At 36.5% G+C, this 25,899-nt stretch overlaps 1 protein-coding gene across 1 annotated transcript in view; it reads left to right on the forward strand.

The window, feature by feature from the left end:
* The window catches only part of HECW1 (HECT, C2 and WW domain containing E3 ubiquitin protein ligase 1), a 100,261-nt gene that overhangs the window by 21,392 nt on the left and 52,970 nt on the right, over window positions 1–25,899 (forward strand). Inside the window, exons 2-3 of the mRNA XM_053466089.1 lie at window positions 13,327–13,384; window positions 21,941–22,265. Coding sequence (XP_053322064.1) covers window positions 13,358–13,384; window positions 21,941–22,265 — 352 coding nt within the window. The 5' untranslated portion in view covers window positions 13,327–13,357. The remainder of the gene's footprint in view (window positions 1–13,326; window positions 13,385–21,940; window positions 22,266–25,899) is intronic.

Raw genomic sequence — 25,899 nt, forward strand, 5'->3', positions numbered from 1 at the left:
TAGCTGTAGCCAGGGACAGATTGGAGATTACAAAGTGGCCCTGGCACTTTAATGCTGGTCTTTTTATGCCACATATTGTGCGGCTGGGCATATCTAGCCTGTGGCCACACACTGGAGCAACAGATCAAGTGGACATGGGGTGCAGTCAGCCAGCAGCCCACCAGGCATTTGATGACTACTCTGGGGCTTGCTATAGCTGTTTATATAGGATGAAAATGTATTGTCATTGTGTACAGTGCTGCGGAGTTTGATGGTGCTACTTAATAATATTATTAGAATTATTTTAAATATGGCGTAGTATATGTATTGATCTATTTAGTCTACTTGTATCATTATGTCCAATGGCTTAGGCCATTTGTGCAAGGCAAACATTGTATTTTGTGTATTAAATGCAATTTTGACAAATTACAATATATGGCTTCCACAAATTATCCTTGATAGGTTTTTAGAGCCAAGATGAGTGTTAAAATCCAAAAGTGATTTTGGTGATGTAATCTTTTACAAGATCCTACAAACTTGTTTTGTTCTGCTTCTTTGGCAGAAATCATATGCTTAACTTGATATCTTCCAACAAATAGACTCATATACCATCTGACATGAAAAATGATTCTAAGAAAAAAAAAAAGCAGTGAGTGGATAACTAATTGGATAGAGACAGAGCGTGTGGAGAAATGATCTGCGAATGACAAATGGGTCTGATTTATAATAAAATTGTTCTTACAGTTTGTTACAGTTGACATAAGTATTTCTACTGGAAAGAAGGCCCCAGTTCTTATCCTAGAGTCATTATACCAATGCCCCTCTAGACACTAGCAAGACATCTTAGTAGTCCGAGTGTAATGGAGGGACCTTCTTGAATTTTTCCTCAGAGAAGTTGTAATACCTACAATCCAACATTTCAAATGATAGGATCCAAGCTGGGATCTGGCTCTACCGCGTTTCTCATTCCCGGATAGGAGAGGAAGTCATTGGATGACTGCAGGTATTTTCCAGAATGAAGGATTCAATTTGGCAAGCTTTTCTGGAAGTTTAAGAACTTGTTAACCTTGAGACGCTTTAACTATTAACCCTTAAATAGCCCAGCAGTCTTATTGTAGATGTAGATTGAATAAGTAATTTAGTAAAAACTAGAGGAAAATAGAAATAATTCCATATATTTTCTTCTCTTAATCCTAACAAAATTAGTGAAATTGACAGAAAATACCCTCAAAATGTTACAATTCAGGTGTCCAGATTTTGGAAATACCTCAGTTAAATGGAAAATTCATATTTTCCCAGCAGTTATAGGGCACTTATTATAAGTTTAAAAACTGTTAAATTTATACATTTAGCATGCTTGGTTTGTACGTTAATTTTTAACAGAGAAACCAAAAATCCCCACAAAAGTATATATTTCTTTAAAGCAGACAACCCAAGGTACGTCGCTAAGAGCTTCTGGACACTTGTCATTCAGCTGTTTGGCCACCAATCCCCGCCAAAGTTAGCTATATAAATAATTTCCTTTGCTTTCCTTCAACAACATTTCTTTGTTGCTTAGGTTTTTTTTGTACAAGTTACACGTTATGGCATAGAAATCCAGCTAAAAATTTTTCAGGTTGTGCAGTGCTTCTGTTTCCCCTAATTGCTTGGGGAAACCTTGTCAAAAAGAAATAAAACATGAAATAATTGTGGGCTACTATAATAATTATCCACCAAGAAGGCCAAAAGCAGGTCCCACACTATTTTCCTACTTGTGCCAATGGAGTCGGCTTCTAGACACTATATTTGAAAATGTATTGGCTCACTGGCATCAATATCACATCTGATGTCACAAATAATAGAGGGATTTCTGGGGGTACTCAACATTGGTCACACATAGGTAAGAGGTACATGTTCATACACCACATTTTAAGAGGTAGAACCTGGGCATCACCATCATCTGTCATGTCAGATATTGACTCAATATCTGATGCTGCCAGAGTGGCTTCATAAGTGACATTTGACCAAAATAGAAAATGCTTAAAGTGATATAATTGTTTTATATATATATATATATATATATATATATATATATATAGGATTGGGGGGGTTAAATGTATGGTAGTCCCCTATAGCAAGAACAGGCCAAATGTTTTTTCTATCAGACGTAAGGGCATTTTGCAAATTACTTAGGACGTAGGGCGTCATCTGTTTCTTTTTACCACTGGGTATCCACTATACCTAAGTTAAAATGTGGACATCCCATATTAACCATATTTCCCCTGCAAACATATTATGTTATACATAGACTGAGAAAGGGTCGTTTTAAATTAATTTAAAAAAAGATTTGTGCCACTGATGAAGAATGAAAAGCATTTGGTAGTTATTTGGATAGCTCAAGTAATTGTTAATGATAGGGTAGAAGACACATAAATTATTTATGTTCCAAAAGTGCTTTTTAGAACCAAATACAGCATTGAGAGAATATCAACATCACCCAAGATCTCTAGAGCTAAATAAAAACTAATCTCAGTTGCACATTAAGCATTAAATAGTGAAATCTAATACCCTTTCAGGCAAACAAAAGGACGGGATTCTCCTCTAAATATTGATGCTTTCAAAGCTCCTGCTTAGTACTGATACTATGAATCTTGCAAACTAAAATATGCTATTAAAATGGTAGATTTAGAACCATAGGGATCCTTAACATGTTTTAAAACAATTGTTTTAAAGCGGGACCCTTAACATGTATCATAATTGTTTTATGACAATTGTTTTTATCACATAGCCAATTTAATATTATGTAGCATAATAATATATTAACATTGGATCTAAAAACAATTACCTGTTTAAGCATATAAGGATTTGCCAAATAGATGAAACCAGGTTTATATTTTCTGATTTAGATGGGAGGGCATGCTACTGCTCATGCATGATGACTTTCTGTTTCTGTACCAACACACAGGGATACAGAGATAAGTGTTTTTAAATAAAAGTAAACACTTTATAGCAACCCAGTATAATTTGCCGTTGTTTTTAACAGTACAACAAGATGTAAGTCAAAGCTTTTGTCAATCGAAAAACAATTCTGTATTTAAGGTTATGTCCTTTTTATTTCGAGATAGGGAGAACAATCTTTCCCATAAAGTACAAAGATGACTCACACAATGGGGTATAGACAAAAATAGAAATTCTGTTTAAGGGAATTATAAATGTCAAGTTTGATTACAATCTCACATTTGACTGTGAGTATCATAGGCCTTCAATTAAATGTGTAGAATACAGGGTCATACAATCCTCAGTTTATTGCCTAGTCTGCAAAATGTATTATTCATACATGAACGAGAGGTTTGGTAAAGGAATATTACAAAAAAAATGAATTTGATTTAGATGGAGAATTGTCATAACTTACAGTCACAATACATTGGGAGGGTTTGGTGTCGCTACCAATTGAGTTTGTTGAGTCTCTCAAGATGGAACCAAAAAGAGAATAACCTTGCATTTGAAAAGTAATTGTAATTGCATTTGTATTGTGCATTTCAGTTTCACACTGAGAAGTTGCAGATGCCTAAATATATAGACCACCCTACCAATATTCTTTTAAATTGGCGAGTAAAAAAGCTGTAAACTATAATCTCTGTTATAGGTGGCATTGATCCATAGTGCACTTCCCTGTAATTATTAATAATTAATTTGGAGATTACCATTTATTGTGTATGTAAAAAACAGTTTTGGGTGTTTTTTGTTGTTATTTTTACTATTATTTAGTTAGGGATTGCGTTTTATTTATTTTTTTTAAAAAATGTAAAATGTGCAGAATTAGCCCTAACCTAATCAATACCATTCAATAGGGACTGATTAAGCTCCCTAAATGGAGCCGGTGGTTTTCAAACTGTGGTCTGTTAACCACAAACAACCCTTAGAGACGTGTATTGGTTAGAGGAACTGCTGTCTTGTTTCTAGGTGATAGAGAGTGAGGGAGAAGGTTGGAGAAGGAAATGATGGACAGTATAACCCAATTTTAGGGTTCTGGTACTTTATATATGAGGTGTTTATTCACTAATCTAGACAACATTTTTTTCTGTTGCCATGTTTCACGGTCACAGGAATCCTTGTGCCATTATAAGGTCCCACTGGACCATTGGGTCCCCAGCCTTCTTCTAGGTTTGCACTTCCAAAGGAATTTGCGGTCCCTTCCTTTCCTCTACTGCCAGAAGGCCAGTGAAGTGATGAATCTGCACTAATTGACCTTTCCTGCACCATTAATATTTTGCTCACTGGCTCTGCCTTTTAGGTGGCAGGTATGGACAGATTTTTTGTAATGACAGCATAGCCTGGGGTAATTATAGCACTTTTTTATTTTTTATTTAATATAAATTCATTCTGTGAATTATACAATATAATTGACATTATATAGGTGGTTTATTAACCACCTATATAATAATGAAAAAGTATTAACCTTTCCAACCCTACAGCCTTGGTCAGAGATTTCCATGTATCAGCGGCTAAAAACGTTGTAATATTATCTTTGTTTAGTCCTAGTGTATTTTTAATAACTAGAGCAAGTTAAGTACAATCCTAAAGGGAATTTGCCAAGGATCTTATAAAACATTTATAGCTTCTACCATCCCACTTGCTAACAGTTGGAAACAGCGCAGAAGCAGTGACCATGTTTGACAAAATGAAGAGAAATCAGATTTATCTCTGAAATTCCATGAATTAACATATAACATTTGATTTCCTATTCTAGGAAAAGAGAAACATTGAAATGTAAATTGCTAAAACAATAACAAGAAAAAAAAATAACTTTTGTGTATATCTGATATTTGAAATGCAGGTTATTTTTTTCTTATATTTTTTCTTTTAAAAGGTTGATGAGGTTCAGTATTGGAAATTACTCCTTTTATCTTGGTATAGGGCAATGTTTCTCATCATTGGTTTTCAAGGACCACTATAATTTTGCATTAAAGAATGTACTTTTCTCATTGAAAGTTGTTTCTGGAGCATTGACCAATTTTAATACTGTTATTTTAGTGTTCTGTAATACCTGTCCTCTGTCAAATCTCTATGGCCCCCATGGCCCTCAACCACCAACAGGAAAGGGGCGTTGAAGGTAAAAGGGTGTGGTTTGGACCAGGATGAAAATTGACCCTGGTACTTTTAAGGCTACCGGACGCTAAATTACATATTGCTGGCAGTTGCATGTTAGGTTATTTAGCGTGAGAGGACTGAACACCGCACACTGAAGTATCGGATCTGCAGCCAAGTGGCCTGCAAAGTTTTGGGTGTGGTGAAGTAAAAGGTGATATGACTTGGACGTACATGAGCAGCATACATGTGGCCACATGGTCCGCTCTTACAATCGCACAGCGGGTGGCCGCGTGTATCTGTCCCACTGACTCATGTTGAAGCACGGATCTGATGCACAAGCATCTGGCCATCTGGCACCAGCTCACTAGGCCTTTGCTGGTTCAACAGACGCCCAGTTCTGGCCTGCCTAGCAGGGTTTGGTTTTTAGCTTGGCAGCTACATGTCAGTAAACTGCTTCCTTATATTGATAGGTTAGCGTGGATAGTGGTTGATATCATGAGACGCGGATAGCATGGACACTGTGTTCACCTACTGAATAAGAAGCAAGGGGTTAAGATGTCCACTATAGCCTTGTGCTAGAATTAATGATGACTTGTTGCAGAACACAGCAAGCAGGGGGCAGTGAGCATGGCAAATCAAAGTAATAGTAGGACTGTGGCTTCCCATCATATATTCCATTCAATTGTCTTGTTTCTTGAAGTTTTCATGTTATGCAGCAGGACATCCATCAGCTTCTTCTATCATTTATTTTGGCAAGGTTCTAAATGTGCTCAGGAATCATTTTCATAAGTGTTCGCATTGTTGTTTTTTACTATGAAAGAACATAATCCCTTTCTCTAACGCAGTATGTTTTAGCTTTCTGTCAATGCATTTATGTTCCTACACTGTAGTTGTATCATAAGCAGCCTGGAGAGTTGTGAAATAACAGCTAATCTGTGCTGACTGGATTTCTTGCTGAGGCAATTACCTGCTTATAGAAATAATAGAGGTTTCCCATGAGGCAGAAACATCCATCCTGGTTATTGAAATAGAAAGCTGTGGACTGATCACAAAGTTTGCATATCTCCCAGGGCACGTTGCAGTCAGAATGAGCAGCTAGAAGTGTTCTTTTAAGTTTAGTTTCTTCTAAGAGTTGACATGCTATAAATACTAGCTGTACATACTAGTACGTAAACTCTGAGCCTGAGCATACGTATGAGCTAAATCTCGTGTGGCATAATCGTGATAGGCTTTTTTGATTGAACGTATGCTGGAGGCCATTTGTAAATCCAGTAATGGGCCTAACCCTTCTATTTTGGCACTGCCCAAAAAACAGAATCATGAGTGATGACACCCATTACAACGTATTAATTAGATATTTTTAGCTATGGCACACTGGGACACAGATTTCCTGAGATGTCCGTATCCCATCACCATCAACCTTTTACCTTCTCTGGATTTTTTCTTTGTTGACGTAGTTGCTTCATGTAACAAACCTGTTATTTTTAATGCATGAATTGATATATCACAATATTGAGAATATAGTATTCATGTGATTTATATATATATATATATATATATATATATAAAAAGAAACCTTTTTTAAGATTTTTTTAGATAATAGGTAAAAGGCTTGTTAGACCAAACATCTTATTCAGTCTGCAAAAGAGGTTGGTAATTCCCCTACATCAGCTAAATAACTATTGATTTTCAGAAAGTGGCTTTACATGTTATATGAGTAGAAAAGATTGCTGCAATAGCACATTTAAGACGCTGACTTTGCAACATAGTCAGGACACTGTGAGTTGTGTAGCGTAAATTAATGTTTCACAGGTTGATGATCTGCTTAGGAATTTGAGACCTGAGATGTTGAACAGACAAAGTAAACCTTTTTTTGTTATTTCTCTTATGTCAAGGCTAGTCACAGGTCACAGAAGTAAAACCTTAAGTGACCGCACCTAGGTTTGTTGAATGTTCCACTTTGCACACAGCACGTTGAAGCTACCCATTTGAGATTATTAATGTCTGCGTCATGCTAGAAGACTAATGAGCTGGACCTCTAAATTTCACCAGACTCAGGATCAGCCAAGCATTTTACAGAAATTGACAATTTGAACACTATCTTGGGTATAGTCGCAAACAATGGGCACCAAGCCATATAATGAGATTAGTGGATTGTAGGAAAGTAGAACTTAATGCCAAGTGGGATTTGATAGAATACCAATTGCACACAATATTTTTTTGTCCTGGATCTATATTTCTCTAGTTTTATATTCACTAATAATAATTGCAAGCCTACAGAAGAGTAATTTTTCCCCAAAGACCCTCGGAAGTATATTGGAATGGTTTATGAGATCTGTTAGTCACTGGGGAAAAAAATGTGGTTTAGGCAAAAACTATATTGGAAAAAAAGGCCTCCAAAATATAATGTCTTAACCAGAAGCCCTAGAAAGCAATAAAGCCATGGAAAGCAAATCTATGACATCAAAATCTGAAATCTTTTGGTTTCTTCCAATACAACAACCGTGGACTGACCACAAGTCCTCTCCCCCACCTGGAAAGATGTGTGACACATGAGGCCATCCAACCATATAGATGTACCAGTATTTATGGCAGGGATTTGGCCATGTGGACAGAAAACTGATTGTAAAAAAGTAAAAAAATAATAATAATATATATATATATATATATATATATATATGGCTAACTACTGCAGTTTGCCGTGTTTAAGTAAAATAAAAGAGATCAGCCCACACAATAATGTTTTATCAAAATGATATTGCATAGTTGTCTTGTCACAAAAGATAAATTGCATCTAGGGGTATGTTTATAGTCCAGATATTTTTTAAAAGATATTCGAAACCAGAATATTGTGCTGTATAACAGGTAAACTGTTAAGGGTTGTCAAACAATGCCCAAGAATCCTCATTTTCAAATACTTAATAATAATTTGGGTGTAGGTAGGAAGTTTATTTATTTGGGCACATCTTAACGCCTCACCCTACATATTTGGTGCATGGGGTTATTGGGGGCAGGGAATAAAGCATCCATTATCAATGGAAACATTCTGGAGTAACTGATGGATAAAATCAATCTTTCATGTCTAATACTGAGATGTCAATATAATCCAGGATTTTAAGGCTTATCTGCAAGAATGAGGTGGTTATGTTAAGCTGTTGCAATGAGACATTTAATTGACTTATTAATATTATTTTTTTTCTGGTACTGTTTCATTGTGACATTTTATTGCTTGTGCTAAATTACACAAAGTATATTTATAGTTTTAATTTAGCCTTGTTCTTTGCAGCTTGAAAGTGGGGTCAATATAAAATCCAAACACATAACCATAGATAAATAACAAACTATAGACCATGGTTCGGTTATACAATGCACAGGGAGAAAATAACCTTTTTATTTTATGTGCTGTACTCTTCAAGTATAGATGACCATTCTGCATCTTCAACATAGGGGATTACTTACTTAAGTGTAACGTATCAGTTGAGCTAAATATTTCATGTAAATGGCATAACTTGACCCAATCCGGATGACACAGCTTGACTAGTTGTTCGATTATGCTTTAAAGGTTGAGGTACGGGTGAGTTGTTTGACTGTGGGTTACCAAGAGAGGTTCAACATATGACCTAAGCGGTAACATACAGATTTTTAGTTTGATATCTAACTTGTGGTGTTCCAACTTTTTCAACTAAACTTCAACTTGTCAACTTTTTGCTCTGATTTAAATTCGATTGTCTTAACAGTCTCAGACTACCAAGAAGCCCAACCACTGGGGGAAGGAGTTGCCATGGACTAGAACCCCGAGGTTTGCAATTGAGAGCTGTGATTTGGGTATACTTTTAGAGTCATTTAAATAGGTCTGCTCCCAAAGACAAAAAGATGGTAAAGTAAATTTCAAAATGCAGTACTATAGAAGAGAATTAAATATAGGTTTTTGGAATCACAGCTGAGCAACAGTGACCATTCACCCAGTTCATAGCTGATTTGCAGTGGACGCAGGTGCATCTGAAGATCACACAAACATTCACAAGGACAATGCTATTTTCAGCCTGAACACAATTTAGAAAATATATTTATATTCTAGCTTAACATTTTGATTTAAGAGGAAGACACTTTATTGAGTACCTACTGAAAAATGCAACATAAAACACACTTTTTGAAAACAGCATTTATAATATTTTGTTATATTTATATCTGGTGGCAGAAGCTCATATGTTATTGGTAATTATATAAGGAAGCAACTTTCTCCATGCACCAACTGATGAATATGTAGTTTTACAGGACATGAAAATGAAGCATTAGACTAATTTTCATTGTGTCAACATTAGGTTATAGCACTGAAAAAATAGACATAGAATTACTAGATAAACACATATATGCTGTTTATGCTATATAACACATTTTTTCATTAAAGCATATTTATTCACATAAAACTTATAAAGATTGTAAGTAGCTTTCTAATTGTCTAACATATTAGTTGAATACATTGTTGACATTAGCTCAGTGAACTCCATCACAGTCTTTAAGAATCTTAATCCTGCCAGAGATTGAGGATTTACCTAATTAAATTGTAATTAACTTTGCATACAACCTGAAACAGGGCTAGACTTAAACCAAGCTGAGTCATCATGGGCAGTAGGGGTAGTTGGCTAGCTCATCTGTATCACGGATTTCAAACAGATTCAATAACTTTAGATTTTATTTGCTTGCTATCCACACAATGCCAGGAACACGGGGAGCTCCAGCTTCTGATATTGTAACCAGACAGTCCCTGCGTCCTGTGTTCCAGCTGGTACTAGCAATGCCAGGTGCCTGTGTCTTTCCTCATCAGGATTGTCATAAGCTCAGTATAGAATACACAGAATTTGACTAATATGGGAAACGTATGCAATCTTTTATTTTTAATTTGCAAAAATGCCTATTACTGTTCTTCAAAAACCCGCTAAAGCTTCACTTCAGCGTTTCCTGGTGCCCTTTGCTGTCTTTCACTTTTGCTACAGTGCTTGGATCATGTCAAGCAGAATAGGATAATCTTCACAGTAGGGATGTTGGCTGAGACCCCAAATCTAGTCTGACTGTCTGATAGACATTTCTACTTCTTATCTGGCACAAATGGTTCTCATCTCATTCAAGGTACAAAGCACCACAACAAAATAGGATGGAACTTGATTTTTATGATGTTAAAAATAACAAAACAAAATAGTCAGGCAACAAATAAAATCAAAACTAATTCCACTCATGTACTTTTTAAGATAAACATTTCCAAAAAATATCATATTTGACAGAAATTTTGTTAGCAGCTATTAATATTTAAGCTACGGTGGGGTCGTTGCAAATAAAAATTAATTATGTAACAAAGCTGACATTTCTTATGTTGCCCTGAAGGCTCTAGGAATCACAGCTGATTTCAATTCTCAATCACGATGCTCCCGAATACAACCACTTCTGATTTTAAAATTAAATCTCACCTTTCTGACCTTGGCATCATACCCTTCAGCTTTGGGACTTCAGTGTTCTTGTGCCCATATTAAGAGGAAGGTGGATTACTAAGGGAGTTTCAGATATGGTGATGTCTATTTGAGCGTTGTGGCTGGGAGAGTACCGCCAGATGGGCAAACTCAGGGAGGTCAACTGCCAACCAGAAGGACAGAGTGCCAGCTAGCAATAACTGTGCTCTTTGTAGACTACCATGAATGGCTGCTTCTTAGTTCAGCTGGAAATGCATGTTGTTTTTTTTGTAGGATATCAAAAGGTTTACGTGTCTTATATCTGTTCTACAATTGTATGTGTTTACATACCTTTTACCTAAAAACTGATGTTCCCCCAGTCTGGCACCATACCCTTTCCAACTGTGTGGTGGCATAAACACTAAAGCACCAAGTTAATGTGCATCCAGTGTATCCTCAATCAGGATTACAATCCTGTTGTAAAGGATCAGATTCTGTGGGTCATACGTTCGAGGACAATAATGCGCTTTATTGACACTTGACTCTTATTGACATTGAAATAAGAGTTTTAATACACGTGCCTCAGTTAACACCATGTTTAACGCCAAAAAAGTTAAGCTATAGTAAAGGGTTATAAAGGTTCTGCCACAGTATAATGAATTTCAAATCTTTTGTTGTTTCTCTCAACTGTTTCATTTTTAGCAGCTAATAAGATGATTACAGCTGAACAAATCCTATATTTAACCTTCATTGGTCACAGTTTATCTTCTTTACTAATTTTCCTTGACATTTCTAAGAAATGAAAATATTCTGCTATGAAACAAATTTCATAATTCACATTCTTACCACATATTCTGCACCTAGATCTTTTAAAATTTGCCTTAGCAACTTTGTTGCTGTGGAATCCCTATATAATAATGGGCTGTCTTCCAATTCTTGCTCCTTCTGTTGCAACAACACAAACAGACCAGGAGAAAAGTTGGGGGGTTGCTCTGTGGGTTTCCAATATCTGTTTTTGTCTATCATTGTCAATACTATATAGGTGAACTCCTTGCTCAAATGCATAATTGCAGCTATTCCAGACTAAAGTACTAAAGTTGTACATTTGGCAGGAAGCTTACATTGATTTATGTGGTGTTTGCTCTAAATGTTTCCAGGGTGGCCCTTGTGAATCTGGATAGAACATAATAACATGTTTTCAAATAAAATATGAAAGTTAATGGAATCCAGAAGTATCAGTCATTCAAGCTAGACGATGATATGCAAATTTCACGTTGGATCTTAATTGTTGAGCATTTCACCAGCATGCTTCAAAGAAGATATACAATGATACAGTGACAGCAAAGAATGACAGCACATCAAAAGGATTCAGAGATAGTTCATGAAAGGATTAACAGACTGAAGACATCCTACCTTCTTTGTTGATGCTGATAATACAGTCTGCTCATGACTGCCTCTCTTCTTTAGAAAATCACAGTTTCTCTCTGTAGGTCTTCTGTCTGATTCCTTCTTCTTGGAACCTTTTCCCTTCCTAATGGTTTGCACAGCCGGTCTAGAGGTTTTCTGTTTCTTGCAGTGTTGAAGGTGTCTTATCTCATTCTAGATACTTTCCAGATAAAGGCCTTCTTGTCTTTCTACATGCATTAATATACTGTACATATAATATGCATGTATTTGGCTGATTTTTGATCAACATTCATTGTTACAGAGGTGTAAGAGCCCTGATGTCTAATACGCAGTAAGGTCTGATAAATGCTGTTAAATGCACACAAATCTTTAGCTGCAATATTGATCTAAGTAGTTAACCTAGGCTATCATTATTATGTGGGCACAAAAATCTGTACGTGTTTATCAGTTGACATACTACAATACAAAGTCTTTATTTGTCAGTGATGGCTGTAGAGTTACAATGTTATGTCAAAAAAACATGTAAAGTGCACCCTGTTGGCACTACTGTACAGTTGATTATAAGGCTCTTGAAGGCAATGCTTGTCATCACTAGGGTACAAATGAAAGGTCATCCTACTGTGCTCATGACTTTACAGTATAATGCTAAGGGAATTGCACACTGCTTATAACCGGACTCAAGTATGACCATATGGTTATTATAGTAAGCCTGTAACATCATTGTGATGCATGTACTCGCTTCTATATACGTATATGATTCATCTAGACCTTTACCTAGGTCTCTTCTTCAGGCACATATAGTCTTGAAAGTGTACAATCTATTATTCTTCTATTATAGCCAATAAAGAAATCATCTTTGCCAGATTTGTGCTTTTTCCTGGTTAACACGGTATAGTGCCATAAGGATGCCATGGTATAGTTGACATCAATATTGCTGAGGTAGGAGAAAAATATTCATGGTACAGGTATATACTATATAAATAAATATATATATATATATATATATATATATATATATATATATATTACTGAATATTGTACTGGGATATGAGAAAGACGCAAAATGTGAGGACAGTGAGAGCATTTATTGCCTACTAAAGAATGACTAGTGCTTTGATGTAAATCTTTATTTGGTACCTTGGATTGCCTGCAAATTTTAGGGTCTAGAACCCCTAAGGATCATATTTGCTGTGTAAAAGACCAAAGGTTGACTTAAATTCTATGATCTTCAGTACAGAAATTGGAAATAAATATGCCTGATAAATTCATGCAGATAAGAATTATATCAAGTGCTTTTCAGATCAACCCTTGTGATAATCAAATAGCGACATAATAACGTCTGCAATGGGAATATTCATCTTCATATTGTGTCCTAAATGAATGTTTGTGTTGTATGATGCTGAGATAATCTCATTGGACTTTTCTCCAGGAATTGATGTGCTTGCAGTTGTCGGGTCATTATGCTGCTGCACCTGTGTAGTGTTAAGGTCAGTGTGTTTTTCTGATTCTAAACCCTTATCCATATCATTCCATTATAAATTCACTTACCATTCATAATGGAATGCACCATAGCCCGGCTTCCTTTCTCAGAGAAATCATTTCACTTGTGTTATTTTTACGTATTATAAAGTCCAGAAAGGTAAGTGTGGCTGGATTTTGAAATACAACCATGGATGTTGCTATCAAAGAACTGCATGGCCCATCCTGCCTGCCCTTTCAACAACGTGAAGGCTCTAGACCCATATTTGCTTTTTAACCACCATTTTTTATTCCTCTAACTTTAAGTAACTGGACTAATCTAGTTATATATACTTTCAGACTGCCAGATAGAACACCATTACAGTACCATCGTTTTTTCTTTCATTGAATTGGGCTCACTCAGTTAAACTTGAAAAACATCCAACAGTATTACCTACAACTACAAAATCCCTCCTCGACTAAAGATTTTGGAGGCTTTCTTTTGTTTCTTTTATAGAAAGCAGTTATTTCAAGGACACACATGAAATGTATTATTATTACATTTTTGTGTTCTTTTCAGTTGTAATACTTGCTGTTTTTACATACGGCATTCCCTAGCCAGACCAGTCTGCTTAAAAACAAAAGCAGACAAGCAATCCAGTCATTAATAACCTCTCATTAACAACTTTTAACGCTGTCAGCAAATCCTCCACTTGACAAATTTCGCTTAATTTCTGATATGTTAACTCGCTCTCCTATCTACACATTGAGTTAAAACAAACAGCTCTCACTACAGTAGCAATGACGGAAGGTCACACTCAGCTAAAGCAGCGACTGGTACATGATAATGGCATTGATCAATCAACTGAGAGTGAAATAAAAAAATGTGAATTTAAATATGTCGTCCCCAAAAAACAAAACCTGCTTAGAAATCAACTTTGCTTTATAAAGAAAGGAAACATTAATTTTATGTTCATCATATTAATGTATATGATTTTTTTTTTTTAGTAAAGCTTTGTTTTTTTAAATAGTGGAAAATGAGGATAAAAATAAAGTGAAAGGGGGAAATTAGGCAAGGTATGAGTTTCTCTAATATGCAATGTCACATTTATAAACATATAATCTTCTAAATTGATGGCCCTTGTATTATTTAAAGCCGTTGGGTGAAGGACTTTTCAGTAAAGCCCTTCCTGCATACATTACGGTAGCAGATTTCTCTAGGTTACAGAGTGTAAATTAAAATGACTACTGCTATCATTCTGAAAAATATCTTATTTTCAGGTATTCATCAGGTGTATTATTTCACTGATTTGAAATATGTGTAGAAAAGAAAACAGACCTTGTTGGTCTATTCACTAAGAGGTTGAGTGGGCTGTCAAGTTACAGGTTAAGTTGACTGACCAGACTCAAGTTGATCCATGTTCCCTTCCATGAGAACACTCAGAAAGCTTGAAATGCTTATCAGGGAGGCATGGAGGTTACCCGGACCCTCTATTAACCAAGGGTGGCTGATGATGGCAGAAAGCTCTTCCCCCCTTTTTTCTCTGCTTTTTGCCTCTTGCCCTTTTCACTTTGTTCTCTTCTTAACTCCGTCTTTGCCATTTTTTTTACAGTATCTTTTCATCAATGTTTTCTACCATCTTCCCCTTTTTACTTACTTACTTTTTATTCTGCCCCTCCACACATACATGTACACACATATTCACATGCATATAATACACATATATACACACACACACACACACATATATATATATATATATATATATATATATATATATATATATATATACCGTATATATATAAATAAGGTTCTTACCACAACCTCAAGGTAGGTAGTCGTTAAAACATGGGGCTTTTGGAATATAAATCCAGCAGTGGTATCCTTTTAATGCTTTGAATCCTGTTCAACAAAACAATTCTCACTCTGCAAGCAAACAAGCAGCATGTTATTTAATAATGTTTTAACCATAAAAGAAGTCCATTAATATACGTAGTAGAAGAATCTTGTCAGCAACGTAAAATATCAACCATTAAATGGACAGTTCATTTGAAAAAGCATTTGTAAGCTCAGCATCGCTAATGCACAAGTCTTCCCTGACCATATAATCATCACTAACTGCTATCATCAACCAGCATTCAGCAATCAATGAAGCATGTCTTTTATTGCATTCGTGTACTGTGCTGCGAAAGAGTTTATCTTTGTTCTGTAATAGACGCATTGTAAAATAAATGACTCTCTTTAACATGCAGAATGGATTTAAATGACAAAGGCGATATTAATTTTGAAACATTCTAAGCAACCTCTGTGTAACAGTTTTATTCCACGTTTGAACAGATGTGATTAAAATCTTTTTGTTCAGGCTAATATATTTACCCTTTTGGCTGGTCAAAACACATTAACGAGAGATTGAAAGGAAATACTGGATCTCAAGTCAGTCCCACGTTCGTCCTAGTATATATAACGTGGCTTTAAAATAAAAGGTTGACAGATTGCAAGCTCTTTGTAACAGTTCATGAAAGGTTTGCTATTGGTAACAATTATTGTTGGGCAAAGCAGGTCAATATTTTAAAGCCCCTCCACACCCACATTTTTATTCTCATTGAAGCCTTTTTGGGGTTATATTATCTGAAACAAAAGTGAGATTGGAGAGCCAAAGGGACATTTAAGGTATCTGGGTATTGGTGATTGTTAGCTATTCATAACCAAAAATAAGGTAAAATTACAGCATCTCTGTCTTTTAGATATATTTCTTTCCTTAGCATGCAGCAACAATTAATAACAGATGCCATTAGATGGGCAATAAAACCTGCAATGCACTACATATGCTTTTATATATGAATTTTATACTTCTTTTATACAATCAGTTAGGGTAGAACTACTACATTATATGCGCAATATCTGAATACTCATATTCTTGTTGGATTCATATTCTTTAGCATTCCAGAAAGACCATTAAAAAAATGTTTTGCATGTGAATGTATGCATATGGGACAAACAGATTTCTTACAGTCAAATGTGTTTTGTCACCTAAACGTAAAACTAGAACTAGAGCATGTGTCTGATTTATACACTATGTACCCATAGGCACAGCTTTTTTGATACCTAACCGATTCCAACTGTATAGCGTTATATGGATCCAGTGCGGGAGTAAAGCACACATGCCATGTTCTTGTTTGTATAAACTTATAAAGCCTTTTTACCTTTTTTAGTTTGTGCCAGTAGTGTAGTTAACCTTTCCAAAAAAAAAAAGTTTACTTTTGTGCTTATTGTTCATTTTAATCAACGTACCAGGTCACCATAACCCAATTATTATACTGAGAAATAATTTATTAGCAGGTCACCAACATATTACCTGCCAACATAATAGCTGGAAAGCGGAATATAGGACATCTAATGTGAAAAACAAGGGTTTAGAGAAATTAGATCAGACAAAGACAGGGAAGAATACACTTAAAATGAGAAGGAAGCTGATGATAGTGTATACCCAGTGTGATAAACCATTCTAGTTACTGGTGCTGGCAAGGTGGACACGGGCAGGGCATGGAACAAAACCAAAGAACAATAAAAGAACGTAGAAAGCAAAGCTCATTGACATCAACGGAAAAGTCACCAGTAATCTGGCTGGCAGCTAATGTGACAATCTGCAGGTGAGATACTTATTACGAAGCTAATGAGAAACCTGGGGCTGTTATTTTAAGTACCTCTGCTAGAGCCATGGATATAGAGAAACCTGATGCCAAAGGTGCTTTTGGGTACCGTAATATGAGGCGGATTCAATTTTCCAGTACAGTGCCATTACATTTCTTCCCATAGAAACACACACAAAGCATTTGTTTTCCTAAATGACATTTCTACAAAGGAGATAGGACCCAAGAGCTTTAGTGTGGAATATGAAATAATGGTGTGTTGCGTGTGGTTTCCTCTGTCACATTCTGTGATGTACTTTCCTTCATCATGAGCAGAGAGCAGCAGCAATGCTACAGGGTCTTCTTGAATAATGGTGGGTATAGAAAGGGACTGAGTTTGCAAGCACTCAATCTTTATCTAAACTTATGTGTATATGAACATAGCCTCAAGCATATTGGAGATCAGGAGCAATGGGGAAAAGGCAGGAGTGAGAATGCTGCTTGATAGTGTCCACAATCACCATGGCTTTTGACCCTCAGGACAAAATAAGTCAAATAAGCTTGTTTTGCTTATTGATAATGTGGCATCTTCACCTGTATAAGACACCCTAAGCTCTTGTGTGCAGTATATTCATATAGTTGAATTTCATGAGCTTTTTTGAAACACTATTTTCTTTCATCTAACTTGATCAGTACAATATTTTCTAGCTGCCTAAGGTACATCATTCTGTTAACTTGCAGACTTGCATGCCACATTAAAGAGCCACCAATCTTTGGGAATGCAAGGAGGGTGCTGGGTTGTATAATGAGAGACGTTAGTAGCAGAAGGTTGTAGGTGGTCAGGCCAGTGACTTAATCTAATCTATTTAAATAAATGTATCTAAATAATACAGGAGTCCCAACCCCTAAAATTTAAGGTATATTCTGAAACATGTCCAAAGAACGGCAACCAAAATGGAACATGGTTTACAGTTCATAAGAGAAATCTATATTATATATATATATATATATATATATAGAAAACTTTGGAGGAAAAGGGGAGAAAGGTGGTTTGATAAATATATAATATTTACATATGTAAAGGAAATAAATTACCTGAGAGAAGTTCACTCAACCTACAGACTCGGGAGGAGGCAAGTTGAAGGAAAACAGGTATATTGAAGACGCGTGTTATTGCTATAAAATTAAATGGTGAGTGCTGATTACCAATTAATTAACTACATCCTGCGTCCAATGAAACTAAATAAAAAGAATAAAAATTCCATGATAGGGCCTTTCATAATAGGTTAGCAGTAAGACAACACTTTTCTGCTGAAGGTTGCGTGCAGGCCATATTTATATATGTATATTTTGTAATGACACCAAGTTTGTCTAGGAATTAAGTACCATAGCTTAATCAGCTTCAAAGTTGCATGGTGACTTACAAGATCTTGCATGAAGACTTTGGAAGCACTCAGGAGCTGTCAGGAGGAAGCCACATGGTCAGTTTTGGGCAAGTCGCAAATATGCCAGCCAAGCACATGCATGATGACCTTGATTCGACAAACGTTACAGTCCTTTTGCCCTTTTTTCATATTGTTTTGTTATTTTGTGTGTAGATTATGGAAATCACTTCTCCTCTTACCCTGTGTAGTTATAGTGAAATGCAGTACAAAATGCTTCAAGGTCTGCTGAATAGAGATCAAATTAAATGCTGGTACTTAATTAATGTAGCAGGCAGTCATCTGATTTAATTAGGGATTTTGCTGGAAAGGCATGTATTGTGTGTTCTCTAGTAATAAAGGAAGAAGCCGTCCTGATCTTAATAGATGAATGAACATAGAGTGACACTTTAGAAAATGGCTTATTCATTGGCACTAAATTAGATGTTTTGAAAAAAATCTTATAGAAAATATATATAAAATGAAACAATAAATTCAGCTTTTGGACAACCAATCGTATGCCTCTTATACAAAAATATATATCAATTAGGTACTGATTAAGTAAAATTTGGTAACTTACTCTCGAAGTTAATATGCACTCTTCAAAAACGGATAAAGAAGGTATCTGCGTCTTGGTGATTGTTAGCAATTCTTTTTTTTTCAAGAAAAAACAAAATAATCTGTGTCTTTTAGACTTATTTATTTTATTAGCATACACCACCAATAAGTAATGTTGCTAAGCTCAATAAGTAGTGGAGCAAACCCCAGACAAAAACCGATGGTGTGCACAGAATCAGGAGTGGTGAGCTCCTGACTGTAGGGTTATTCACTAAAGGCAAACTCTCCTATCAACTCTCCCTTTTGTAAATAAATCCCAGGAATCGGCCAGATTGTTGTAGCATTTGTATACAGGTATACAAATATCAAAATAATGCCCACCCTCCAACTTCACAGGCTATTTGTCTAAGATTTCATGTTTCAGGGGTGCCATGGAAGAAAGAAAATGTGTATTTTAGCAGCAGTTCTGTCTATTTACAACCAGATTGCACATATTTTCAGCCTATTTATTTATTTGCTTAGAAAGTGTTTTACCAGGATGAATACGTTGAGATTTCTCTCATTTTCAAGTATTCCCTGGGGGAGCCAAGGCCAGGAACGGTTTTACAGACAGAGTATACACATTAAATAAAAGTAAAGAAAATTTAGGAAAAACAAACATGCATAGACATGGACAGAATACATTTGTAATCTAATAACAGGTACATTCTGTTTTTTAGATGTCATGAGACTCTCTTTTTGGGGGAATTTAGGCTGTTAGATGATTTGATGGAATCTGTAAAGCTATTCCACATATGATGAGCTCTGTAGGAGAATGCACCTTCTTCCTTTTTTCTTAGTAGGGGGCTCGTCCCATCCTATTGATGTCTTTGTAGCTCCTACAAGTAGCCTCTGTGTCTAATGTAAATCCAGCCTGGCATACAGCATATGTATTTAGATTAGATGTTACCCTTCTTATTTGTTGCTGGGTCTGATAAAGTCCTTGAATGGTAATACATGTTTTCCTTCCTCTTATACTTGTTATGTAGGTCAGTCACCACAGTCATATTTACTCTTGCATTTATACTTGCATCCTATAAAGAAGGCAGTGGACATTATCTGTGGATCAGTGTAATAGTATAATTTCACAAATTGCTGCCGGTTGGAGACGTTAGCGATGGATGCAAGAGGGTATCCATTAGCTAAATTAGCGCTAGTTTGACAATAGCAGGCTAATTTAGCATGAATCTGGGTGAAATAGAAGGTTTTCTCAGTTGCTAAGAGAGCCCTATTTATAAGAGGTAGAATGTAAATACAGGTCAGACTATTCTATTTAATGAATGTTTTAATGCTAAATATAATGCTGCTTAATTTAAAGGATATACCCACATTTGCCAGGATCCACCACCTACACAATGAGGTAAAGGGATGGCCTGGCAGGTTCTTGCAAACTGCAGATGTTTTAAAATCGTAAGAGAAAAACTGCCAGCATGTCCACCGTTTGTGGGCCAACAGACATGATTCCCCCCCATTTTTTCAGCTCATCTCAACAAGGTTGTCTTTCATGCAGGGCAGATGGAGCAGATGTCCCGTGCAGAGGCTTACCCATAGAAAACTTTCCTTTCAGCCCCCTCAATAGCCACAATAGTCTTCAGGCTGAAGTTTGTGCAACCACCAGCACAGACATCTCCACTAACGCTGATGGTCCGCACATCCTTTCCTGGCGCATAGAGTCTGGTTATTATATTTTATCCTAGCACCCAGCAACAGGCGGCACACAAACAGGTATGAGGGGGACTTGCCCTGAGTCCCTGCATGTTAATAGATTTTATATTTACCTAAAATTCAGTAGGATTAGCCAAAGGGGGTGTTATAATAGAATCTTGCCCATGTCAGCCTAATATCAGAATAAAAAAGAATATGTATGGACTGTTGTCTTTTAGAGACCATGAACTTAGACAAACCCATCCAGAAAAGCAGATGATATACATTATCTGTGACACTTATACAACAAGAATTGGAATTAAATGAATCTTTAGCAGAAGTAATTATAGTCATAATACTGGTCTAAATCAGCTCAAATCATGTCTAAATTCACTGCAGTGCTAGACTCTTTTGTGAGTCATAATTAGTTACCGTTAAAAAGGCAATACAATTAAACATGTTAATTTGTTTATAACTGGGTTTGTCAGTTCAAATGTACCATATAACATTAGATAGTTTACAACTTCTTCAAGTGTTCCGTGATTCTCATTGCTGAATACTTTTTGGATAACACTGGTCATAATGTTTTTTTGTGGCAAAGTGTGCTATTTTTAAGCTGCTATGCTACTGGTCTATTTGCTCAAGCTCGTGGCCTAGGCTTAAATCTTATAATATCACTACCCAACTTCGTCAAGCTACTAAACCTGTGCACAACTAGATACTGTTACTGCCTCTCATTTTCTAGACAAACTTTGACCTCTAAAATTGTTGGATGGGTGGATCCAACAATTTTAGATAAAACAGTCTTTGCCTTCTGGATGACATGCAAACTTTCATGGCTGGGTAGGATTGCTGCAGTAGAAATGTTAGACCTTGCTAAGAGTGACTTAGTCATTGCGGACCTCCATATATACCCACACGTTTAGCACAGGCAGCTATGTTGTACCCTGCTAGAGGAAGGTTGGTTGAATAGCTTTCAAAAATATGTGTAACCCCATTTTCTGGTAGCTTTTTTGTGGGCCTCAGTTTCAGATATGGGATGTAGCTAAACATATCATCCCTAGCTTGCCACGTGGAAAATGTTTTAGACTTGTTTCATAAAATAAATGAATTTATTACATTTTCTGAAATCCAGGGACATACCCAAATGTATAACCTGTAATTTTACCAATGCCTACAAATCTAGCATCCACCCAATAAATCTTCATCAAAGGGACCTTTTCAAATACTGTTGTGGCATTTTTGTTGTGCCTAGTTTAGACAACTAATATCTTTTTTGTACTCTTCTTGCAGAATTTGTACCAAAACAGGTTCCTTGGCCTGGCTGCCATGGCCTCTCCCTCGAGGAACTCACAAAACAGGCGCCGGTGTAAAGAACCTCTTAGGTATAGCTACAATCCAGACCAGTTCCATAACATGGACATCAGGAACAGTCCCCATGAAGGAGTAAGCATACCAAGATCCACAAGTGACACTGACCTGGTCACATCAGACAGCAGATCAACTCTGATGGTCAGTAGCTCATATTATGCAATAGGACACTCACAGGATCTAGTTATCTACTGGGATATAAAAGAAGAAGTGGACGCTGGAGACTGGATTGGCATGTATCTTATTGGTGAGTGTTCTCTGTTCTGTATTATTAAAATGTATTTTTTTATGCTATCTCTTCAGTTAGTCTATGATAAGCACATTCATTTTAGTAAAGCTTTATTTTTATGCTTTTTCTCAAAGGGTTTAATCACAAACAACTTTTAGGGTGTTTTTTTTCCAGTGCCTATGACAACAACTAATAAGTGTCAGCTTTTGTGTCAACAAAGTATTCCCAAACAAGGATGAGTGAACCAAAAATGTACATTATTAAAAAAGACTTCTTGGAATGGTTTTTTAATTCAAAAGTTCTAGTAATAATGTTTCTAATTCTGCATCTAATTATGAAAGTTTTAAATTCAACAGAGTAGGTGGAAAAACAGTTTCTGCTGACAGACCCAGAGTAGCCTAGTATGAACATACCTGGGAACTCTCCGGGTTTAACCAGAGATTGCCGGGTGAAGCACTGCTTCTCCGGTTCTCCGGGTCAAGACCCGAATCCTCCGGGTCAAGACCCGAATCCTCCGGATCGTGGGACAGAGGGCTTGACACGCCCTGCTCCCCGCCCATTTTCCATTTAAATGGGGTGTTCCAGGCTGACATCAGCAGGAACGCCCCTGAGGTCAGCGGAAACACGCCCAACGCCATCTGGACCTCCCACTGACGTTAGGGGGACCGCCCACTGACATCAAGGGAACTCCCACTGATGTCAACTGGACCACCCACTGACATCAGGAGAACTCCCACTGACGTTAACGGGACCTCCCACCGACAGGGGGAACTCCCACCGACGTCACAGGACTGCCCGCTGACGTCAGTGGGCAGTCCTGGCCGCGTCCAGCAAGGGAAGGCTCCGAATATCCAGAAGTTCCCAGGTATGAGTATGAAGCACCGAATGGGATCCAAATGAGCAATCCTAAATGCAGTACGTCATTAGTGTGTCTGTGGCCTGTCAGCTGTCACTCCAACAAATACAGCAAATGTTTTCTGAACTTTGCAACAGCAAATGAAAAATAACCTTATTTGTAGGGCATGTTGGAAGCCCTCATGCAACACATTTTACTGCGTGCAAATTGGTGCCTGTATTCTTTAATTATTGGAGTTAGAAGATCTGTCTCATTTACCTTCTCCCCTGAAGCCAAGAAACATAAGTATGTGAACTTCTTAGGAATGCTGAGCTAAGCCACTTTTCCCCAGGTAATAAAGCCTTATGTAATGTTTTGCAAAATGTGCTACAGCTAACTTGTAATAATTTTCATCGAAAATGCATACTGACCAAAAAAGATTAAATCATCATCTTATTAATACATATTTAATTCAGCAAAAGGCTGGGCAATAAGGGTGATGTAAGTTGGGATGTCAAAAATCATGTGTAATTGAGACATGTTTCTAAATATTATATAAATCAAATATGAATAGGTAGGAGTTAGTGGAATTGATGAGATACTAAAACTGCAAATGAAAAAATCACGTGTCATATAACATGAAAGCAGCAATAAATTAGATAAGCCAACAGCTTCATTAATAAAATCACAAAGTCATTACATCAAAAGGTCAACACAGTTAGTCTTTGGTTTCCAATGACAAATTAACAAAGCAGTTAACTGTAGTTTAAATTTGTGTTGTAGCCTGAATAATGTATTTTATTAGTGTGCACTGTGATTTTGTTTTCTTATCCCACAGCATTCCATGTGCATATTTGGGAATTATCTCGATCTGCCCCAGAAATCCAGTTTCTTGCAGCTGATTTCTAGGGCTCTCTCAAACAGCCTTTTGATCTCTAGTGATGTTTAGTGGTGATGGTGGGGTAGCATCTTTATGTCTTTAAGCCCACTTTTACCCTGTCTTTCAGCCCACTTTCCTGACTACATCATCTACCAGCTTCATACCCTCCCAAATGAAAATAGCCAAGTAGGGATGGTTGGTTAATTCAGAATAATACTGCATGGATAGTATTAACTAACATTATTGTTATACTGTATGTACAGATGAGTCTAGAATATATTCCCTTGTTCTGGACAGCATTACATAGTTACATAGTTATATAGGCTGAAAAAAGACATGAGTCTATCAAGATCAGCCTTTCCTATATCTGTTAATTTGTTGCTGTTGATCCAAAAGAAGGCAAAAAACCCCGGTTTCGCTCTTTCCAATTTTGCACTAACCAGGGAAAAAAATTCCTTCTTGACCCCAAAATGGCAGTCAGATTTCTCCTTGGATCAATAAGCTGTTTCCCCATAATTAAAGATTATATCCCTGAATATTATGTTTTAACCAAGTATCCATCCAGTTGCAGTTTAAACGTCTGTACAGACTCCGATAAAACTACCTCTGCAGGCAGAGAATTCCACATCCTTATTGTCCTTACTGTAAAAAACCCTTTCCTCTGCTTTAAACTAAATCTCCTTTCTTCCAGTCTAAATGCATGACCACGTGTCCTATGCATAGTCCTGTTTATGAACAGATTTCCACACAATGGTTTGTATTTTCTAAACTGTGTTTTTCACTTGCTTGGTCAGAAATGCTTTTGACTTGATAAAGGGAGGACTCCCGAAAGCTTGTCTATTATTTTAAATACTGTTAGTGCAATTGGTATTACAAGATTCTGCAACATTCTGTTTTTTTGCATTCTTATACACTGGACTAATACGGCTACCCCAAACTACAGTATTTTCCAACGTGAAATTCTGCTTTAGGTAAACTTGGACAGTCAGCAAACTTGTACTCTGAGATTATATGCCTACAATATGAACATGCAACATACTTTGTATCTGAAATGCCATGTAGCGCTTCCAAATTAAGTAAAATAAGGGAAGACTGGAGTTGATTGCCTCTTCAATGTACATATAGTAATCATTTTATGAACCTCTAAGATGATGACAGCAAACTTAGTTTAAAAAGTAATTCTAACAGAAAGCATGATTACTCACAAAAGCTGGGGTTATCTAAGCACATACTACTCAGCCTTTAAATATAAAGTATTGCATCTTGAAACGAGTTTAATTGTTTGCATCGGGCTTCTTTTATAATAACATTAGTAGTAAAAAGAGAGCAGATCTCTGGTCAGACCTCGCCTAGTGTAGTGTGCACAATTCTGGAGACCCCATCTCCAGAAGAAAAATGACATATTTGAGAGAGTTCAAAGGAGTGCTAATAAAATAGTAAATATATTGCAGGATTGCAAAATTAAGGCATCTCAATATCTATATGATAGAAACATTTCAAGTTTGAGTCTTTACAGCAGGAGAAACAGGCAGCCTAGATGAGCTTCTTATTCTGTATTTCATTGGTGAAGGTCCCACAAACATTGTTTTGTAGATATTGTACAAGCAATGCTGGGGGTGTTCAAATTCCTTGCCAAATGTCAGATAGTTAGAACAGAAAAGTTAGAACTATGTTAATTCTGTGGTATATGTTGACATTTAATAGAGACTCACTGAGGTTGATTCATCTACTTTCCAGTAACCCAATGTTGGTTAATACCCAGGGCAGGCTGTAGGGTTTATCTAGGTTTTAGGTGAACTTTTTCTATAGAACCTTTAAATTTACCTCTTTTTTTGGTTGATAGCCTAATGTGTGAATGCACCCTGAACAGCAATCTATAATTAGGCTGTCCTTATGGGCAGTGAGGTTAATACAAAGCGGCCAACACAGCTATGAGC

This window comes from Spea bombifrons, chromosome 5 (genome assembly GCF_027358695.1).
Source record: "Spea bombifrons isolate aSpeBom1 chromosome 5, aSpeBom1.2.pri, whole genome shotgun sequence".
Classification (NCBI taxonomy): domain Eukaryota; kingdom Metazoa; phylum Chordata; class Amphibia; order Anura; family Pelobatidae; genus Spea; species Spea bombifrons.